At 40.3% G+C, this 20,870-nt stretch overlaps 1 protein-coding gene across 1 annotated transcript in view; it reads left to right on the forward strand.

Moving 5' to 3' along the window:
• LOC111861255 (protein Wnt-10a) overlaps positions 1 to 19,227 on the forward strand; it is a 97,469-nt gene extending 78,242 nt beyond the window's left edge. Inside the window, exons 3-4 of the mRNA XM_023845671.2 lie at positions 4,716 to 5,062; positions 17,918 to 19,227. Coding sequence (XP_023701439.1) covers positions 4,716 to 5,062; positions 17,918 to 18,442 — 872 coding nt within the window. The 3' untranslated portion in view covers positions 18,443 to 19,227. The remainder of the gene's footprint in view (positions 1 to 4,715; positions 5,063 to 17,917) is intronic.
• Positions 19,228 to 20,870: the final 1,643 nt, after the last annotated feature.

Consider the following 20,870-nt stretch of genomic DNA (forward strand, 5'->3'; position numbering starts at 1 on the left):
GGCCTCTATGACCTGCTATAGGGATAGCTTTACATATTAGGTACGTAAGCCTGCAAAAGATATCATGGAACAGATGATCGGGTAAAATTACGTGGACGTGGCCTGCTTCTGCAAGAGGCCGTATAATACTCATCAATCCGCATGAGGAAGCACGCATGCGCGCAGCTTCTTGTAGCACTGTGACTTGTGTCTGATCAGCAAGTTTCATCTAGCAGCACTGTCATACTATCGAATGTATCAGCGATTCCCATAAGTCACTTCAGGTAGACTATATATCTGGATGTTACCCATGGACAGAAGCTAGAAGAAAAGTGAATACAAGATGGTGGCTCGCGCCACGCTGTGAAAATTTGTCCCATTCAATGGTGCACTATGTATCTAAGAATATGACAGGATGTTAATTTCGAATTCATAACCTTGTGGTATTCAAAGACTGTGCTGTAAATTAAGAAATAATTCATGTTCAGAAAATCTTACTTATGCATGTACGTCAGTGTTGCGAATTTTTTTAAATATGGTTTGATAACTTATGGTTATGATGTTTGAAATTATTGGAATGATTTGAAGAAAAGAAGTGCTTTTATGCATTCTTTGGGTAGAGCATATAAAACGGAGGTATACTTGGAGAGAAAACACATAATCTCGTTTCTCTGTCTGCTCTGTAAATTGATTGTACACTATACCGTTATATGAATTTCACACATTTAAGAAGTGAATATAACAGATTATCAATGACACTTAAAAAGGGAGGAACATTTCATTATCATCTTGCAGTTCTGAATGGCAACTGCAGTTGTGTTGATACGAAAATTATCAGTTTCTTGTCACGTAATTCGAAATTAGAGGAAAAATAAAAATAAGAAAAGGAAGTAAGAAGGAGAACTGAAGGAGATGAAATAAGTAGGAAAACCTGAGTAAGAAGTAAAAGGTGAAAATGAACGTACCTGGAAAGAAGGAAGGGAAAGTAAAAGAAGTACGAGGTACAGTAAATCCTCGATTTAGCTGATTTCGGATTTAACGAACAAAATTCTTCGGTACTTCCCCGTTGTTATCCGGTAGATATGTCGGTACTTCCCCGTAATAATGTGATTGATGTGTACTGCATGTAGGGTTGCCAGATTTTGTAAAATAAAAAAAGGAGTGATGTCTCGTTGCTTGTTTATAACGACATTTTTCACAACTTATCGGCTATAAAATATACATACTCAACATACTACATAACTTACAAAATTCTACTACACATCTGTATTACATACGCCTACTACACATTTATAGAACAAAACAAATATTACGTAGCCCTGTTACATATTTATAGAATGCACAAAATATTACCTAGCACACATTTGTAGAACACACAAATATTAAATACTACATATTTATAATTTTCAAAGGCTGGTCGATCAAATTCTGTTAATTTTATTTCACTGAACTCTTAGCACTTTTTAATAATTGAACATCACCCTTTGAAAATTTATAAAATTCTGAACAGGACTTGCTTCATAGTTCACTGTTACCTGGAGTTCTGCCTTGATTAACTCTGTTGAGCATCTGTTTCTTGTGGTACTCCACTTACTTTTCATGAATGAAAAGATTTGCTCCACAAAAGCATTTGAGCCAGAGATGCTAAACAAAAATCCTACCACTCTAGAAATATTTGGTACATCATGCTCAGGTACTGAAGAAAGAACTGTAAGCCAGTGTGCTACATAATCACCATATCTGTTCACACTGTTGCAGAGGTAATCTCGATGGCTGCTGAACTCCTCGTACAGGTCATCAATGCAAACATTTTCACTTAGCTGAAACACTTCTATGGCTTTTTCAAAATCTTTGAACTCAATCCCTTCCTGTAGAGAAAATGCTGCAAGAGATGCATAGGGATTGTCATCTGTCACATCATATCTTTCTTGCAGATATTGAAGCATATTGCTCTCGAAGCTGTTCAGGTCTTCAGTAACATTTTTCTGTAATGGCATAACAATCCATTAATGAGTTCTTTTGCTTTGCTACCAAAAATTTGTCTTCCTTCTTTGCTGGATTTTAGAACTGAGAAGTTTAATTTGTTTGTAAGTCTCCAGTACACTTAAGTCAGACCTTTCCAGTGTTTTATCTACCATTTCCAGCTGACTTCCAATATTACTTAAGAAATTAAAGTAGATTTCAGGCAACACTGCTTCCTCTGGGTCATCTTTCATGAAAATGTTAGATAATAATTTTGGACAGTTGGGAATACTATTGAAGTAACCTTTCATTGCTTCCCAGTTCTGAAGCAGTCGAGAAATGGCTGATGTTAATGACAGCCACCTAGTTGGAACATGCCTCAAAATCTCAGTCCACTCCAAATTCAGAAATTCAAAGAATGATTTTAACCCTTCTCTTCTTTTGGCAGACACAGAGAAGTGATTATATATCTTTAAGACTACACTTTCAACATCATCATCTAATCTGTCAATTGCAAACTTAATTGTGTTATGTGTGACATGATTAGAGCAATAGCTTTAAGTAAATTTGGGTTTTTACTTCGCAGCAACTGATATACGGAATGTGTTTTTCCATAGTTCACATTGGCATTGTGTGCACAATAAGAAGACACATAATTTACATCCAAGTTGTGCTTTTCTAAGCTCTGCAGCACCAAACCAGTAATTGCCATAGACGTTTGTCTGGTTTGTTCTGTCACAAACATTTTTTGTAATTAATATAACAGGGATAAATAGTGAAAAGGGATAAATTTAAAAGTAAAACAAAAGTTGGAACTGATTGAAAAATTGGATTCGTGGGTATCCGCCACAAGTGCTTGTGAGGAATACGGACATTTGGCAATATCTGACACGCCTTCCCCCGAAATTAGTTCGTTAAATCGAGGAAACACTGTTTGCGGAAAAGAACAGTGTTGTGGCAGTTACACATGTTCCTGCAATTCTGACTCCATCTACAACTGGACGGCCTGTATAAGAGGAAGACTATATAAAGTTGGTACGGCTGAGGGACATCCCACTCGCATAGCATCAACACCTACGTCACAATAAGGCGGGAAAGAAAGAAAGGAAGCCCAACCATCAATTTAGAATTTTTTTTTTTGCATCTCATGTCCCGAGGTGTTAAGGCTGTTACATTCTCACCCTTATACCAAGTGCTGTGGTGGCATGCATAGCAATAAATACCACTGTTGCGCCTTCAACTCACCCCTGAATATGCTATGTATATTACAGATGCGTTCCATTCTAGAATATATAGAATAGGGAAGACACACGCAGAAAGGTACCAGTAGGCCAGGGAAGGGTCACAGTGTCCGTATAGTGTCTACTGTATGTGATATTACTAAGAGGTACAGTGTCTATCATGCCTGGGGTTCTGGTATTTAACAGTAATTTGGTTTTGTAACAACACAGTTTTAAGATTACTAACCTTTGCGTTAAATTATACATTGATATGTTATCGGTCCTTTCCCCATTCAATCAGGAAAGTAATGTTCATAGACATGGCGTGTATCTGTTAATTGTGTTTGGTTGTGGTAGACCTAAGCAATCCGACCAACCTGTTTTAAAAGTTTCCGATACATTTGAAACAAATACCACAATAAACTAAAAACTGAAATATGTATAAGAAGTTTTTAACTTTCTTAAGAAAACGGAGCCTGAAAAAATGTATTTAAATCATATGAAGTTGGCCTCTCTTTCATTACGTATTGGTCGGCCTTCTAGCTATGTGTGCTGTCTATAGAAACACGTTTGAAACTGTTGCTGGATTGGAGGTTCTCACTTAACTAATTATGAAAAGTACAGTCTTCTGAAAAAATGTGTTGGACAATTTAAACATCATTGTGTTTGAAAAATAAAGTAATTTTGATATACATTTTAATTTTTAGTTTTCTATGCGGTCCGCTTCTTATCAAAGTAAAGCAGGCGATTATGTCTTCCCAGAACTTATTGTCATATTTTCTTATTGCCTATACCTAGGTCTCCAAGAACGTTCGTTGACATTAGGGTTGGCGACTAAAACGGCTTATAGAGTTCTTGTTTCTCTTGTGCGTGTTACAAGTTCCGTCAATCTTATTCTCCCTTATTCAGATTGAAACATTTAAAAAGAATATAAAACGGGTGTCAGAAACCACTTCCGGAGGTTCTCATAGAGCCTCTTATTATCCTCCCATCTTCCCAGTCATCTATCTGACTTAAAGTAACGTAAGATCTACCCTAAGAAAGCCATGACAAGACTAAGGTTCGCCCTGATGGCCGCGCCATGGCTGAAGCGGTTAGTCGTTGGCTTCCCATCGCGGCGGCCCGGGTTCGAATCCGGTTCCCGTCAAGTGGGATTTGTGGTGGACAAAATGGCGCTGGGGCGGGTTTTCTCCGAGTACTTCGATATACCCTGCCAATCTTCATTCCACCAAATTCTCCATCATCATACTCACCCGGGGCAGGCTACAATATGCCAATCAGTGGCCGCCGTGCCGAAGGGACCCAGCTGAACTCCACCCCCATTAAGCGAATTAAAAAAAAAACATGTTCGCCCTTATATACTTTCATCCAGATTAATGCATCTCTCTTATGTTCCAGTATCTTCTTATGGCCATGTTGCGTAACACTTGTAACTTAGCTTTTACCTTCCGGTTAAGAGTGTACCTAATTGGAAGAAGCAAACTTACACGGACATTCATAGTGCCAGATAAGCAACTGAACAGTGTAACTAAACGTGCAGTTTATGTTTGTCAGGTTACCGTGAATCGGCCTTTGCCTACGCCATCTCGTCGGCTGGGGTGGCGCACAGCGTCGCAAGAGCGTGCAGCATGGGTAAGCTCGTCGCCTGTGGGTGCGACCCAGCGAGCTACCGGGCGGCAGGCAGGCACCGGCCGGGGTTCCGTCTGGGCAGCAAGAGCACCAGGGGTCTCAACATGCCCCCACAACAGAGAACTAGGAGTGCTAGCAGGTGGAAGTGGGGAGGTTGCTCCCACAACCTGGACTTCGGCATCGACTTCTCAAAATCGTTCCTCGACTCAAGAGAAAAGGCAGGAGACATCCAGTCTCGAATCAACCTCCATAACAACCAAGCAGGGAGACTTGTAAGTGAAAGAAGTGGACACCAATTCCGCATAAGGTTATAGCATGTCAGTATATGCTCAGAATAGATTAGTGTGTTCTCTTAACTGCATTTTATTCAGCAAAATATAAATACGTTCCTCCCATTAATAATTCAAAATATTCCAGATGGGTTCCATACAGGTAACAGGAAATTGTCCATGCATCTTCTCCATTCGATTGTTTCACTGTTGCAGCAGAATTGATAATTGATTTCAAAAAAATCGTACAGCCACGGGCTCCATAGACACTGGGAGTGAAAGATCTTGTAAGGGGCCGATATCCTGTTTAGATGTCTAGGTACGAGTATTCAAATGTTTATAAATAATTATAAGGACCTGATCCATGATAGCTGAGGAAGCAGGAAGTGTGATTTATTGTCTGATCAATGTATTTAATTCAGGATTGAAATATGTTTAAATTCCATCCAAATAGGATGAGTAGTAATAGAAATATTCCCATAGATTTTGTACAACCTTTGTTCATTTACTCTGCCGATAACAGTTGTAGTCAGACAAGTGCACTGTACATATCATATCTTGGCTTCAGCTCCCTAAACACTCAGTTGATTCCACGCAATATTATGATAATTTTCATTTAATTTAAAGAGGATGTCGATGCCATAATTTGCTCATTCTAGGTACTTACGGTAAATGACTATATACGAGACGGTTCGAATCATTTCATCATTCACATGGGTACCGGGTGTAAAGAGGCAGGGTTGTGAAGCTGACAACTCACCTCCAGCTAGTGCCGAGGCCATGAAAATGTGGATCTATACATCCAACCACCCATACGTCTTCATGGCGTGGTGCTTAATTAGTTGAGCACAGGGACAACTTTAACTTTGTTGTAACCGAACAGCTTACATGGCGTCAGTCGGCAGTACCTACAGCTCAGGCGGTTAGTCGCCGAATTCCTACCGCAACAACCCGGGTTCGATCCCGGGTTAGTTCATGTAGGATTTGTGGTGGATAAATTGGCAATACAGCAGGATTTTTTCAGAGTACCTCTGCCTCCTCTGCCGATTCACCTCACACCAACTGTTCCATCTTCACTCGTCATCCTATGATCGAGGCTATATACTCGTAGCTTCGTTAAATAACAAGCATGTGACGTCAAATGAATTGATAGATTGAAGACATCAATTGAAATTACCATAGACCCAGTCAGGATAGCAGAGAACCGAATCCGTGACCTCATGAATTCAAAGAAGCAATTCTAACCCTTCAACTGCGACGATCGTTTGAATACTTGAAACGTGAGAGATTCTTACGGCAGTGAACACGAAAAGTTCAGTTCTGTGAGATATCATGCTGTCCGATGAAGCTGAACCCCTCAGAAGAATATGTCGCTCCCATCTTCGAAGGCGAAAGGTAAGTCAGGAAAGAAACTAGCGATGCGTTCCTCCGAGACGTCGGTTCACGTTCATTGGAACACAGTGTTATATCCCAGAATCATCATCATCAGTAATCTGTCAGACGACAGGGCCACAGTCTCTTCCAAAGCAGTTCCTCCACTTAATGCGATCTCGAGCTTTCTCCTTCAAATAGAAATATCCTCTTCTGTCCCAAAAGTCATCTTCTTACGTCTTCTTCCTCGTCTTCTGGTCATTTCTATCCGCCCCTCCGGTTTGTTTTGTCACCAGAGGAAACATCTCGCATATATGGTATCTCTGTTTTTGGAAAGAGACTATCCAGGAAAAGTGATAATGTGGTAGTTTTTCCATTTGCTTTCCACATCGCAGTACAGCAGCCGTTCAAACCACTCTGGTCACGCCTGTTGCTATACGAACTTGAACCATCTCGAGCATCATTTGCTCTGTGCTTCAAGTCGCTACTGATGACGCTGCTTCCGGCATCAGTTTTTGGTTTTTGGTGTCTCTCTTCGTCTGATGCCTACCCTTTGACCTGTCCAGCAAGGGAGGCCCTGCCAGTAGCTACGCTACCGCTGGTATAGCTCTCAGGGTCCTTGGCATATTCAAACCCCCTCACCACAATAAGGTTGAGACACCAACGAGGGGATTCCAGAATTTGGAATCCTTTACGACGTTCAGACGTATATATATACATACACAAACACATGCCTCAGTTTCACAGTGGAGTTCAAGTGGGTTCTTAAAGAGTGTATGAACCTTCCGCTTACATTAAAACTGAATGTAATGTGGCATATTTTCCCAAAGCAAGAACTGTGGAGGCAGAGAAATAGCCATTGCTATATAACGGTTATGTAACACGCAACGATGGAGTAACAATTGGAAGCGGTTTTCTATAAGGTCTATGCCGATAGGGACGCCATGTAAGAATTGCAGACTCTTAGAAACGGTGTTTTCTGTGCTGTACGTGCCCAGGCTATATAACGAGAAGCAGCTGCCATTACGACAGAGTCCTGAGACTGCAGTTAGAACAGTAGGAAGTTGGCGTGAGATCGTCGTCACCCTGCGTGAGCCCGGAAGTAGTGGAATGTCCGCTGTTAGAAGACGTTACCAAGCAGCGCAGTGAAACCGTGACTGACACGAATACTTTTTGTGTGATAGCGATTTGTGAAATATAATAATATAATAATATTCTTAGTAATATCTGGTGAATACTACAATTTTTAAATTCATCATTTTTCAGTTTTATGTAGCTTCTTGTTGCCTCCTCCCCCTTCTTCACATTAGTATTTTATGTTGATATATTTCCATTCTTTTCTTTTTCTCATATCGGGGCTGAAGCATCCCACGCTTTCTTGTTCTGTGCCAGAATGGTTTTATTCTCTTACTACAAAACTTATTCCGACAAACACTATTTCTTACATAAAACTGCCAACTAGGAAATGAAACCAGACTGGCTCATGCTACAGTGAAGTTTACCGTGTCCAGTTCCCACTGTAGGAAGCGAGACTTGTGTATACGCTCTCTAAACGCATTTGTCCGAGTCCTTTGAAATCACCAGCGCAGTATCATCATCAGGATTTGAGGGGGGTGCTACCCTGCCATTATATTATTAGACAAGCTGCTGCAGTGACAGAGGACAAACAGTCAATGCTGGAGCATTACAGGATTAGGAGCGGCAACATGGCCTGTGATCTGCTAAAGGTTTTCAGCATAATTAAGATTTCATCTGTAATCTGCCGGCTTCCATTCAATGAGATGAAGAACTGCATTGGAATAAAAGAGTAAATCCCTCTGAAAGCCTATGTTGTGATTCGTCTCTGTAGAATGGTGTATATCCAGATGAAAAGAGTAACATCTGGGGGTTTGAGTGAATAGCCAGTGGTTGATTTCTGTCTTCCTATGTACTGCATAGCACGGTTCTAATTACTAAGCGCCGTTTGATGTTTTGATGTTGAAGAGATACGTGTATGGCTGTCTCCATACAAATGGTGAATGTTTTCGAGTACAAAACGCTGCCAGAATATCCACTTGGAGACTGGCATTCTCGGTTCGACATCAATTTATTATGCTTCTCTTTTTCCATTAAAGAGTAATTAATTGATGTAAATGGGCTCTCAGAAAATCCGCAAAGTATTAAGACGATTAGTAAATAATGAATTCGAAAGGAAGTGGTAAGAAGAGGAGGCGGTTTACTTTGACGTACTCTTCCGACATTTCTTGGAGGGACTGAGGAAGGCCATAAAATATCTCTCTGTAAAGTCCGTCTCCGGGAAGATATTTTTGGAGAAATCTCTAGAATACTATATCAAGTTTGTTATCCAATTCGCCATGATGTCTTGTCAGTGAATATATTATGTATCTATATAATATCGTTGTATATAACGTTAAGACTTGTTTTCCTGTACTTTTCGCCAAGTATTATTAGAATGTCAGTCACGGACTGAGGCATGTACCGTCTTCGCTCTCTCGGAAGCCTGTATCGTGGGTTCGAATCCCAAACAAAGCATGTATGTTTGATATGTGTATGCGTTTATTCTGTGTTTGTGTTCTCCTGTGTTTAGGTAGATTCCTTGCGACGAGCTAATCTCTCGTCCAAGTTGTCCTACCGTCTGTAAAAGTAATCATGAAACTAAAATATCAGAGGCCAGGGTCAAAAGGGGCTATAGAGCTAGCGAAAAAAAATATTAGAACGATCAAGTCAATGAGGGTGAGATGGGCAGGATATGGAGCACGAATGGGGGCAAGGAGGAATGCATATAAAATTTTGGTCGGAAGACCAGAAGGAAAGAGATCTAGACGTACATGTGTTGATAATATCAAAATGGATATTCGAGAAATATAATGGGGTGCTATGGTCTGAATCGATCTGTCTGAGGATAGGGACCAGTGGAGGGCTCTTATGAGCACGGTACTGAACCTCCGGGTTCCATAAAATGTTGGGGAAATAGATGCATAACTGGCAGTTTTTCAAGAAGGGCTCAGCTAGATGGAGTTAGAATGTTAACAACCTGTTACTACTGTCTGTGACTTCCGAAATAACGTGTTAAGTATTCCAGTAGCGCTCTTAAGAGGTTGATCTCAAATTTCTCTATACTATGAGACCATATGCATTTGTTTCTTGACCAGATTAAATTTTTAGTGTGCTTGCTACCATTCAGTTAATAATATCTTATCTTTTCTTCTTTCAAATACATATCTGAAGATGAACTGTATATTTACTGGCTGTTTCATGTAGAAGTTTCCTTTCACATGAAGGGAAGAACGTAGAATGAGAATTTGTCACGTAGCGACGGTCAGGAGAATGTCTGGATCCAAGAGACACGAAACAGTGGAAGGATGAAGAATACTGTATGATGAAAAGTACCATTATTCGCTAAATATTATAAGGATCTCAGAATCAAGGAGGGTAAATGGAATATGTAAGACTTTCACGCATGTGGACGTGATAAATGCGTACGTACCTGATATTTTAGTTGGGTAGCCTTAATGCCCCTCTGACAGTTACTGATCAATCAATCAATCAATCAGCCTTAATGGAAGAGGCATACATGTAAACGAGTATATAACAGGTATATTAACATGGCTCGGGAGCGAATAGAAATACATAGCAAACTTGTAATAATAGAACTTGAAGGAAGGAGGCCATTAAAAAGAACTAGGCGTACGTGGGAGGCTATACTGAAATGCAGAGTAAGGTGCAACTGTCCCTGTGCTTAACTAATTAAGCATTATGTAATGAAGGCGTACGGGGTAGTGGATGAATAGATCCCAATTTTCTTGACCTCGGCACTAGCTGAAAGTGAATGGTCACATTCACGCCCCAGCGGCTTTACCCTTTGGAAAGAGCCCTCAGTATCCATTGGATAGGAGGTCGGTCTGGACGAGGCGGAAAAGAGAAAATTCTTGACCCTACCGGGACTCGAACTCCGACTTCTCAGTCGTCCAGCCCGTAGCCAGCCGCTATACCGACTACACTATACTGAAATGTAACTTAAAGAAATAAGATGGAAGATTATGGACTGGATTCATGTAGCTCAGGAGAGGTATTAGCTGCCGTCACTTACGAACACGGTAAAGAACCTGGGTATACCTAACTGTGAATTTCTTGACTATTTGATAACACATTAACTTATCAAAAAGGTCTCTGCTTCGTTGAGTCAGCTACATAGTTACAAACAAAAGGTGCAACAAAACTGAATCCATTCTAATATTTTGCACCTAATGTATGAACTTTCCTAAAGGACAGGTGTACCTCAGAAACGCTGTTAGTACTACTTCAAGTCGTTATAACAGAATGAAGAAGTAATTTTCCTGAAGGCTCGCTGTAATATATTTCTGACAAGTGACCAGTGTAATTCATAATCTACACGAATGGAGTCTAGGCGGGCGCTGTTGCAATGTCTCTTAACACTCGGACCGAAAAATATGGAAGATTCACAAGAAACGCGCTAATTTAGAACTCAGTGCGGTCACTATGCATTATCCAATGACAATAGTTTTCTGTGCCAGGTAGGATATTTGGTCTGACTAATCAATTCACTTCACGCATTCAATACAAAATTAGCATCATTTTTCTTTCAAAATTCACTTTATATACCTTTCTCTGAGAGTCAATGCCTGCACAATAATGTCTGTAGAGCCGAGGACCAAGTCTCCTTGTTTTGAATGCAAAGTATTATATTTTATGTTCCATCAGCTGGCCATTCTTTTCATCTTTGAGAGAGTTGAGACGTGTCTCACCGCCCACACGGTGGTAAGAGTAGGTTAGGCTAGGTTACGCCTCTGTTGGGAAATACAGTCTCCACCAATGCGAATGAAGATCTGACCACCATGAACTTGTGTTCGATTGGATACGGGTGTCGTAGGAAACTATACGATGCTTGTAATATACTGCAGATAATACGGGCAGAAAGAAAGAAAAGTATGAGTTATCTTTCTCTCGCTCACACATCTTTCTGAAAGTTCCTGCCATCTTTTTCTTCAGCCTCTTCTCACAGGTTAATTATCTCTTGGAGAAAAAAAGTGAAGGGGACTATTTTTTCCCTTGTAGAGTGGTTTGTGGTCACGTCATGTTTGTGACCTGTAATGCTGTTATAAGCCACGCTATAGAAATTGTTAGTTTTAGAAGAGAAAGAGTTTGGGTGAGTTACCCCGCCCTTTCTCGCCACCCCGGTGGCCCACAAACACAACATGCTTCTAAAGGAGTCGTCTCTCTCTCTCAGACTACCACAGACAAAGGGAAATAAACAAGGTTTTTACCGATGTTATATTATGATGAAGCCGCTTCGGGGCACGCGGAACCAACTTTGTGGTATCTGCTTATATGTATGTATGTTTGGACCACCCGGGAGATACTCTCATTACTACGTGTTGGTTAGTGATGTACAGCTAAGGTAACACCAAGCGACTAACTTGGCATGAGGTATGTGGACCTCATGATACACAACACCGTGAGGACCTCTTGCAGAGAATAAAACCATCATCAGCATCGCCTTTGGCCTCTTCCCTCTTGTCTCTTATTCTTCTTCTTCTCCTCCTTCAGCTCTTATGTGTTTCTTCATGCATATACAATATATGGGTAACACAACGCGGTTGAAAACCGAAGAGTGACGCTGCTCAGAAGCAATTCCCTTCGCAACCTCGAGCGCTTATACAAAGCAGTACTTATAATTTGCGAGATGAGCTGTAACGTCAGATTAAGTAGAATCTATTTAAGAATTGATTACTTGAGGCAGCTCTCTCACGTTTGGATTTTCACATGCGCTGACACTGTTGTTGTCTTATGGTAATCTCTTGATGAATATAATGGACGGAGCTAACTACTCGAGCACGCATGCTCCTGAGTTAGGGACGTGTTGCCTGGAAGCATAAACTGGTAATAACAATAATAATAATAATAATAAGGGCTCTTGTGAAGACGGTAATGAATCTTCGTGTTTCATAAAATGTTGGGAAATTCTTGAATAACTGAGTGACTGCTGGCTTCTCAAGAAGGACTCAGCTCCATGAGTGACTAAATAATAATACGTGTAATAATAATAATAATAATGAATTGTATTTATCAGAGATTGAGGCCTATTCACCCAAAGCAATTAGCAAAATATTCCAAATATTCAGATAAATCAACGTCACATTTCATATGATGTATGATTCTCAAGTATTGAAGTTTCTCTCGCGCTGCCATCCTTAAATCCTAATTCACATTTATCTCCTTCATACTATTTCAACAGAAATAAAACTGAAAAAAGAACAGTAAATTTCGCTCCATGTGGCTATCAGAATATAGAGCAGTCTACTTCTGTCGGACTATACGGCTTTATATCCAAGGAGACAGAACTCTTCAAATATATGTAGACAAAAATAAACACTCAGAAATACTGGGTTTTGGGACTTTTTCTATTATCCTGTAGTCTAGAGACTAAGAAGCATGATGTTTCGTAAACTGAATCTGATTCCGTCCTCGGGCGAGGAGGGGAAGACACCTACTCAGTTAGGTCCCTTAGAAAGAGTTAAACTCGATCACTGGACCCGCTCTTTCTAAGGGACCCAACTGAGTAGATGCATTTCCTCCTACACCTGAGAACAGAAAAAATTCCAGTTTCCGAAACGTCATGCTTCCTAGCCTCTATAATACCGGATATTGGAGAAAGTCCAAAAACCCAGTAATATTGAGCGTCATATACCATTGCAAGAACCCTTTAGGATCGAGTACAAATCAACAGTTTCTTTAAAATGCGAAAATATTATCAATTCAGAAAAAATAGTAATTATGCCGGACTGATTTAATTTTACAAGCTTATTACTAGGATATTAACTGTATTTGTCTAAACACTTGATATTCTCCAACGCTTGTGAAAAGTTTTCATGTTAATGGAGTGTTACGTCCCTTTGTTTAGAGCACGCAAGGATGTGGAAGGAAATGATCGTGTCCTAATTCAGTGTTGTTTTGTTGTTATGCATCTGTATAAATGTTTATAGGAAATAGTAAAGGTGATTCTCATATAAAATATATAGTAAGGTAGGCACCGATTACAGCTCAGCAGAACGGTAATAGATGTAAGGTACAATACTCTAAGAGAACTCTGTTAGTTAATGATGGAATAGTCATCAGTCATCACATTACGGCACGTGCTAATAACAGAGTAATTTCAAGCTACAACAGGACTCGGACAGGCTCCTTAATCTATAATTTGAGTGCAATTCTAGACAGTCGACCTCAGTGGCCGCGTGGTCTAAGGCATGAATTGTCTTCACCCGCTCAAATGCGTGGGTCGTGGGTTCGAATCTCACTCCAGGCATGGATGTCTATGTGTTTTTATTCTGTTTGTGCTGTCCTGTGTGTAGGTAGCGGCCATGTGACGGGAAAATTACTAGTCTAAGGAGTCCTACCGACTGTGTATAGATTAAGAAACTGAAAAAGAGACCAAGGCATAAAAAGGGGTTGCAGAGCCATAATAGAGTACAACAGAACAGAGTAAATACTACTAATTACAAATCGGCCTCAATAATTCGAAACAATTAAAACATTCCTGTGTTCGGACTACTGAAACCTTCCGAGTACTGAAATTTAAACAAAAGAAATCCATGAAGAAAATTGTCTTCTGGGATCTGGCGCCGTGTATTCTTGGTTTTAACCGATGTTCCTCCGAAACGTAGGTTAAAACNGGAAACATGTTTATCGTCTCGTTTCCTATCAATGGGTCTACATGTCACATTACTTTTCGCAAGAATTAATTTCTACTGCAAGGAAGTAATATAATTAGATTAAATTCTTAACTTTCGTAAGATGCTGACTCTCTTCTGTGGCAGTGTAAGTCAGATCGGATTAATGTGGGTTCGGATTATCTAGATTTCACTGCAAGTAACTTATTTATTTAATAAGAGCAGCAATGATAACAATTATGATACTTCGAAAAGTAGAGCGACCGGTTAGGAACTGGGCGACAAGAGTGAAAATTCCTGCAGGGAATGAATATTTCCTTGCGTTGCAACGTCGCGTTCTCTCTGGAGACCACTCAGCTTTGTCTGACTGATAGCACAGTCACAGTTTCTATTTTCGACAGAAAAGATTAATGAAATGTGAATCTGGAAACTCATCTCTGTCCAATACAGAAGTTAGAAACGCGCGAATATTTACCTCACACAATTATTCAAGGCGTAGTAATTAATGAAGTTGTCCCGTTGGGATTAGTCAGATTCACACCCCGGCCGTTTTACTTCTCAGAAGGAGAACCCGGTATCCACTGGACAGCAAGTTGGGCTAGCCCACAACAGGTCTGAATTTTGTGAAAAGAAAATTCGCTGTAGGATTTCAGGTTCTCAGAGCGATCGTTATAAAGATTACTGTCTTCTGAGACATAAGGCCGTGTAGTCTGTTGAAAGTCAACCGACGTTTCGGAGAAATATATCTCCTCAAATTTTAGGGTTGAATAAACAGAGAAAGCTACCATCGTGAAGCAGGTGGTAAGCTTGCATCCTGACTGAAATTCATCATAGTTTTTCACAGAACCACCAGGCCTAAGCCACGATAGCAATTCGATTATGTCACGACTATTTTCCTCCAAATCATTTTCAATTCATGAGTCATCCTGTCATCAGGCGTTATATTGTCTAGGTACTGAGAGTGTCTTAAATAACCCACAAAATAATAAAATGTTTTTAATTCAAAGAAGATTCTGCACTTCCCCGTGTATGTAGGCAACTTATCCTTCACTGCTGTCATGCATATAAGGCACTCTGAGGGCTCAAAAATAACCCGTTTGGAATAAATTTATATATATGAGAGATGGTAGTTCGTTTCTACAGCACATGCAGGCATCTAAACAGAACTGACATTGACGGTTAATTTTTCCCGTGAGAAGTTTGAAGATAACTATAATTTTCCAAGGAATACAAGGTCACCCTTTGCCTCAGTAAGCACTCAATTTTGGAGCAATCTTAACAGGGAGCCTTAACCTTGCAGTTTTCCGTGCAACTTGTTTTGTCATCTTAAAAGCACTAAAGAAATGTCTACATGTAATTTATACCCATATGCTAGAAGATTTATCCACAGCTTCGAAATAATGGATTATACTTCTGAGCTACCTGCCGTGATGTCGCTGACGAAGAGCCATGCACACGTCGACATGATCGTAACGGAACCATAATTTATACTATGTGTGTCTTGTAACAGCAAGGTCACAATCAGTTCGAAATCAAAACTTGCACATTTAGTGAACTTCCACGACAAAATATCTCTTTGCTCTACATAAAACTAATTATTTCTCATGTATTGAGTCTTCATTCTTATGTTATTTATCAGTACGATTTAACTACGTGGGTATAAATGGATACACAAGCGGTAGCGTAGTTGGTTGAGACATTATGCTACAAGCCACAAGGTCGCGGATTGGATTCTTGGATTGGATTCTTTTTCAATTTACCCAATACTTTCAGCCGCATTATGGCCTTGGGGTCGACTCAACTTCTATCAGAAATGAGTACCAGGAATCTTCCTAGGAGTGAGTGGCGAGCCGGCGAGTCAAGCTGACAAACTAACCGCCATCTTTTAGTCCATTGTCTAGATAACGTGGGAGCCACGGCGTCTCACAATCCTACGAGCTTCCACGGCCTGTTACAGGGGTAGCTTTAACTTTTTACATGGGTACAATAGCATCGAGTAAGCTGAGAAGATGGCCGTGTCACAGCTCAAGCAGTTAGTCACCGAATTCCCACAGCGGCAGCCCGGGTTCGAGCCAGGGTCAGGTCATGTGGGAATTATGGTGGTCAAAGTGGACCTGGGGCAGTTTTCTCCGAATACTTCGGTTTCCTCTGTCAATTTGCATTCCACCGACTGCTCCACAATCATCATTATCTATCATCCGGGGTTGGTACAATAGCCAAACAGTGGCCGTAGTAACAAGTATCACCCTATGAGGAAAATTTTAAAAAATTAAAAATTATAATTAATCTGATAAGATGGTCGTGAACTGTTAATGGGAAAGTTCATAAACGAGACGATCGTGGCCTATTTAAATGTAGGCCTACTATCTCGAAGGCAGTAAACCTGAATTAAATGTGTACTTTGAATTATTCGTCGCCGTCAAACTACGGGGAATTGCTTTGAAGTTTTAAAAAACATTGTTATTTTGCACACGAAAACCCGATGGTTAGATTTCGCACATTAACGAGGGGCCTATACTGAAAAATAAACTTACGCTCGCATTCTGAAATATCAGAAGGTAGGAGCTCAGCTCAATTCCTACAAATGGCATGAATGCTAGAAACTAGATTCAGTGCCCGCTAAATTTTTCGAAACGTGCTCTCATATTCATTCTACGTATGTCTCAGTGCTGTGTCACATTTCGTGTGTATGAAATTAACACAATTTCTCAGTATTTGTATTTTTAAGGATTGCATCCTATTGCATATATAGAGTGAACATATAAAATTTTTACCGTCAACGAAACAAAAAATTAATATATATTTATTTATTTATTAATATAGCATGCACTACATGTTTCGACTTCAAATGTGTCATCTTCAAGTGCTGCAAGTTGCTCACATACTATTACCAACTGCAACGCTAGCATTCCCATCATGAATTGAAAAAAAGTAACTTGTATGAACCATTTAGAAAAATTGGAATGTTAACGTTGCAGTTCGGTAATAGTATGTGAGAAGTTTGCAGCACCAGAAGATGACCCATTTGAGGTCGAACCATGTAGTGCGTGCTATATTAATAAATAAATAATAAAATATTGTTGCGTTCACGGTAAAAATTATATATGTTCACAATTTCTCCGCTTAGGATAATACGGACTATAGCAAATCCTGAATATTTCAGTCTGAGTCCTGGTGTAATAAGACGGTTAACACAATTGTTATCGATCTTCGATAGAAGTGCTCCCTGATGTATCAGATGTTAGCATTAAAACAGATTCTGCATTACCGATCGAAAGCAATTAGAGTGCATTGCGGGGTGAATTCTAATGACATGATATTCATACCATACTCGGTAGCAAACTGTTGGATAAGAAGCTGTAGAAACAGACATACAGAACGCCCCACCAAAAAAAAATGCTATGCCTCTCCTTCCTAACAAGAAAATCAGGAAAATCGGTCGGCCTATGGAGCGTACGGGTTTGGACAACGGGAACACTGGGATGCTGTATCGAATTGCGGTTGGGTTATTGATATGAACGTATATCTGGGCATCTTGTCTTTATGTACTGTCTTATATTATGTCTAGTTGTAGAGCCCTTGCGATTGACCGAGTTCTACAAAATATGTAAACGAATTGTAGTTGTAGAACTAACGGTGGATCCAGGCAGATGCATGAAACCTGAAAACAAAAACGTAGGCTGACAAAGTCTGTATCATGCAGTTATCGTTCAGTTATTCAAAGTAATGTGTCCTGAACTATAGCAGACAGTCCTGATTAGGGAAACTCGAATGATTGACACACCGTTGAATGTTTCAGGCTGTGGCAACCAACATGCAAGTTCGCTGCAAATGTCACGGGATGTCCGGAAGTTGTGAATTAAAGACTTGTTGGAAGGCAGCGCCTGAGTTTCGAATTGTTGGAGAGGCACTCAAAGAGAGGTTTCGATCAGCCGTTCTGGTGGATCAGTCCAACTTAGGGAATGGCTCCCCCTTTCTTCTGGACGGGCTGCGTCGGCGACGTCCCCGTCCAAGACAGAGACCCAGGCCGAGGAGACGAACTCGGCTACGCCGTCCCAGAGACTTAGCACTGGACCTTCTGTACTACCAGCGTTCCCCTAACTTCTGCGAAAAAGATCCTAATGTGGACTTCCCGGGTACGTCCGGGCGACAGTGTAACCGCACTAGCACCGGCGTCGACGGCTGTGGCTCCCTCTGCTGCGGCCGCGGATACAACGTCATCAAGCAACGAAAAACCGACCGCTGCCATTGCCGGTTCCACTGGTGCTGCTACGTCGTGTGCCAGAACTGCACGGTTGAGGAGTGGATCACGGTTTGCAAGTAGTAGCGTGTGTGACGTCATATGAGTAACAAATGTATGTGGTTCTCTGAACGTGTTAGGATATCTAAAAACAAGATTATATAATTTTCAGAATGAATCACAGTTGCTTGCATAATATTTCTGGAAATTTAAAAAGAAAACCAGTCATGAATTAATTAATTTTCGTAATATAGATAATTCGATGTTGTCTGAAAACATTTCTGGAATGTTATAATACTCCAGCAAGAGCGGTTGGGCGAGATAAGTATCATTTCACAACACGGAGGTTTAGCTTCAGACATGTCTCCAGTATTTCAATGATTATGGAAAGCAGCAAGCTTTATATCTCTTAGAGATATGTTTAATTTGTAAGTGCAAACAAAATAAGAAATTGAATGATTAACATGAAAACAAATTAAACTTACAAAGATACTGATGCAGTTACTTTCCATATATTTCAATGAGAACTTGTGTTCCGAAATAATTCTCGTATGCATATTGCCTATAAGAGTGATATTGTTCTGCGCGCGCAGACTGAGAGCCATGAATTGGACGTTCCTGCCGTAAATTCTGTCCACAACGCACGAACTCACTTCATGACTGTGCCGTCCTGAAAACTCGCTGAAAGTATGCCGTTAAGAAACCTAGAGTGCAGTGCTAAGAACGCCGAAGGCACGTCTTCAGTGCTGCACTGATTTACCTAAAGGAGAACCAAGTTGGAGGAGGGAGAACTGTGACGGCATTGTGACAACATTGGAGCTATCGCTGCATTGTCTTCGTCTGCAGTCTCTCTGCATAACTCAATTGTAGTAAAGAGAACTGTTAATAGAGGAAGAGTCATTGGTAGGTGGGGATGCAATACACAAAATGGTCACCTCTAACTAACAGTAATATCTCCGTCTTGCATTTTGCTCGAAATGTAAACTCTCCAGCTTTCCGTCACTTCCTTTTACTGTGCAGTAATACAGACGCGTTTTAATTGTATTTAATTGCCATCAGGGCTTGTCTTGCAGCACGGTTTTTATCCCTTACATTTCCACACCCACGTATTAAAATGCCTAATATTGTCTCGATTGTCATAATTTTTTATATTTTCCCACGAATGTATAAACAACCATGTACCTGTGAACTTAAAAGTTTGTCTGTGTGGTAAGCGTCCTTATTCAGTGCTTTTTCCTGCTCCATCATATTATTATTATTATTATTATTATTGTTTACTGGCGCCATGACAGTGGATTTTTTCCGTCTTAGGATCGTTAGCCCAACGCCCAAAACCCAAACTTGGAGGATCAGGACTTACATTTCGTCTGGCCCCTACCCTTTGACCTTTCTGGCATGGGTGGTTCTACCAGGAGCTCACGCTCCCGCCAGCATAGATATCCGGGTCACTAGGACNTAGAATTAATACAGGATTTCATGTTATACATAGCGTTAAATTGTACAGTTAAATTTAATCACAAAATCAATCAGTATCCTTTGAGTTATAACCAGTGAACAGATCAAAGATAAATCACACACAACCTAGTACATTTTCTTGATATCATTAATTCCTTACAAAGAACACCAGAAAATGGTAGCTTATAGCCGTACATTTGTTTTTCATTGTTACTGACAAATGTGTTATTAATGTCAAATAATGGAAATATCAGTCCCTTATTTCCACTATCAATAAGGCAACTGTTGCCAAAATCATGCAGTCCTCAGCCTCTGTTTCACTTGCATCAGCTACAGCTGAGAATCAAGTCATAACGAACCATTATTTATCAGTCATTTTTAGATCGCTTTCAACATAAAGTTGCAAAAATATGCCTATAAGCTACCATGTATCTCTCTCTTTATCTGCTTCTCTGTCTGTCTGTCTGTCAGAATGTAACAACTCGATAACCTCTGACAGGATTTTAATCGAAAACGGACTTTGGAGATTTTCAATAACTTTGGTAAAATTTCCAATTTTACGTGGAGGCCTGCATACGCTTCTGCTCGTACCTTGAGGGTAAACTACTATAAAGATATTTCGGATCAGAAGTACTTCAAACAAACGGCGTAGAGCTATATGAAACACAAATATTTCATAATCAGCACATTTATCCATACGATTTTCGAAATAATTAAAAACATGAGAACAAAGGCGTCATTGAGCAGCTATTTCAAGGAAATAGCGGCTCAGGTCTACAAAACAGAAATTAACGGCCGTGGGGATTCGTTGCGATGAAAACGCGACACCCTCAACCCGGTAAATCTGTCATTAACTTCGCCGACAAGCGGCGGGCGGTTTGGTCGGTAGAGTTCGCATGTGGACTGAAACCATGGAGTTTGTTCTGAACAATGGCGTCAAAATGGTTATGCTACACTTACAACTCTCCCTTATGAAGGAATACTGACAGACGTCCCTTCACACACGACACGTCTTGCTGGTTCCAAATTAATTAACTGTACTAATTTAACATGATGG

The sequence above is a fragment of the Cryptotermes secundus genome, unplaced genomic scaffold, assembly GCF_002891405.2.
Source record: "Cryptotermes secundus unplaced genomic scaffold, Csec_1.0 scaffold68, whole genome shotgun sequence".
Classification (NCBI taxonomy): Eukaryota; Metazoa; Arthropoda; class Insecta; order Blattodea; family Kalotermitidae; genus Cryptotermes; species Cryptotermes secundus.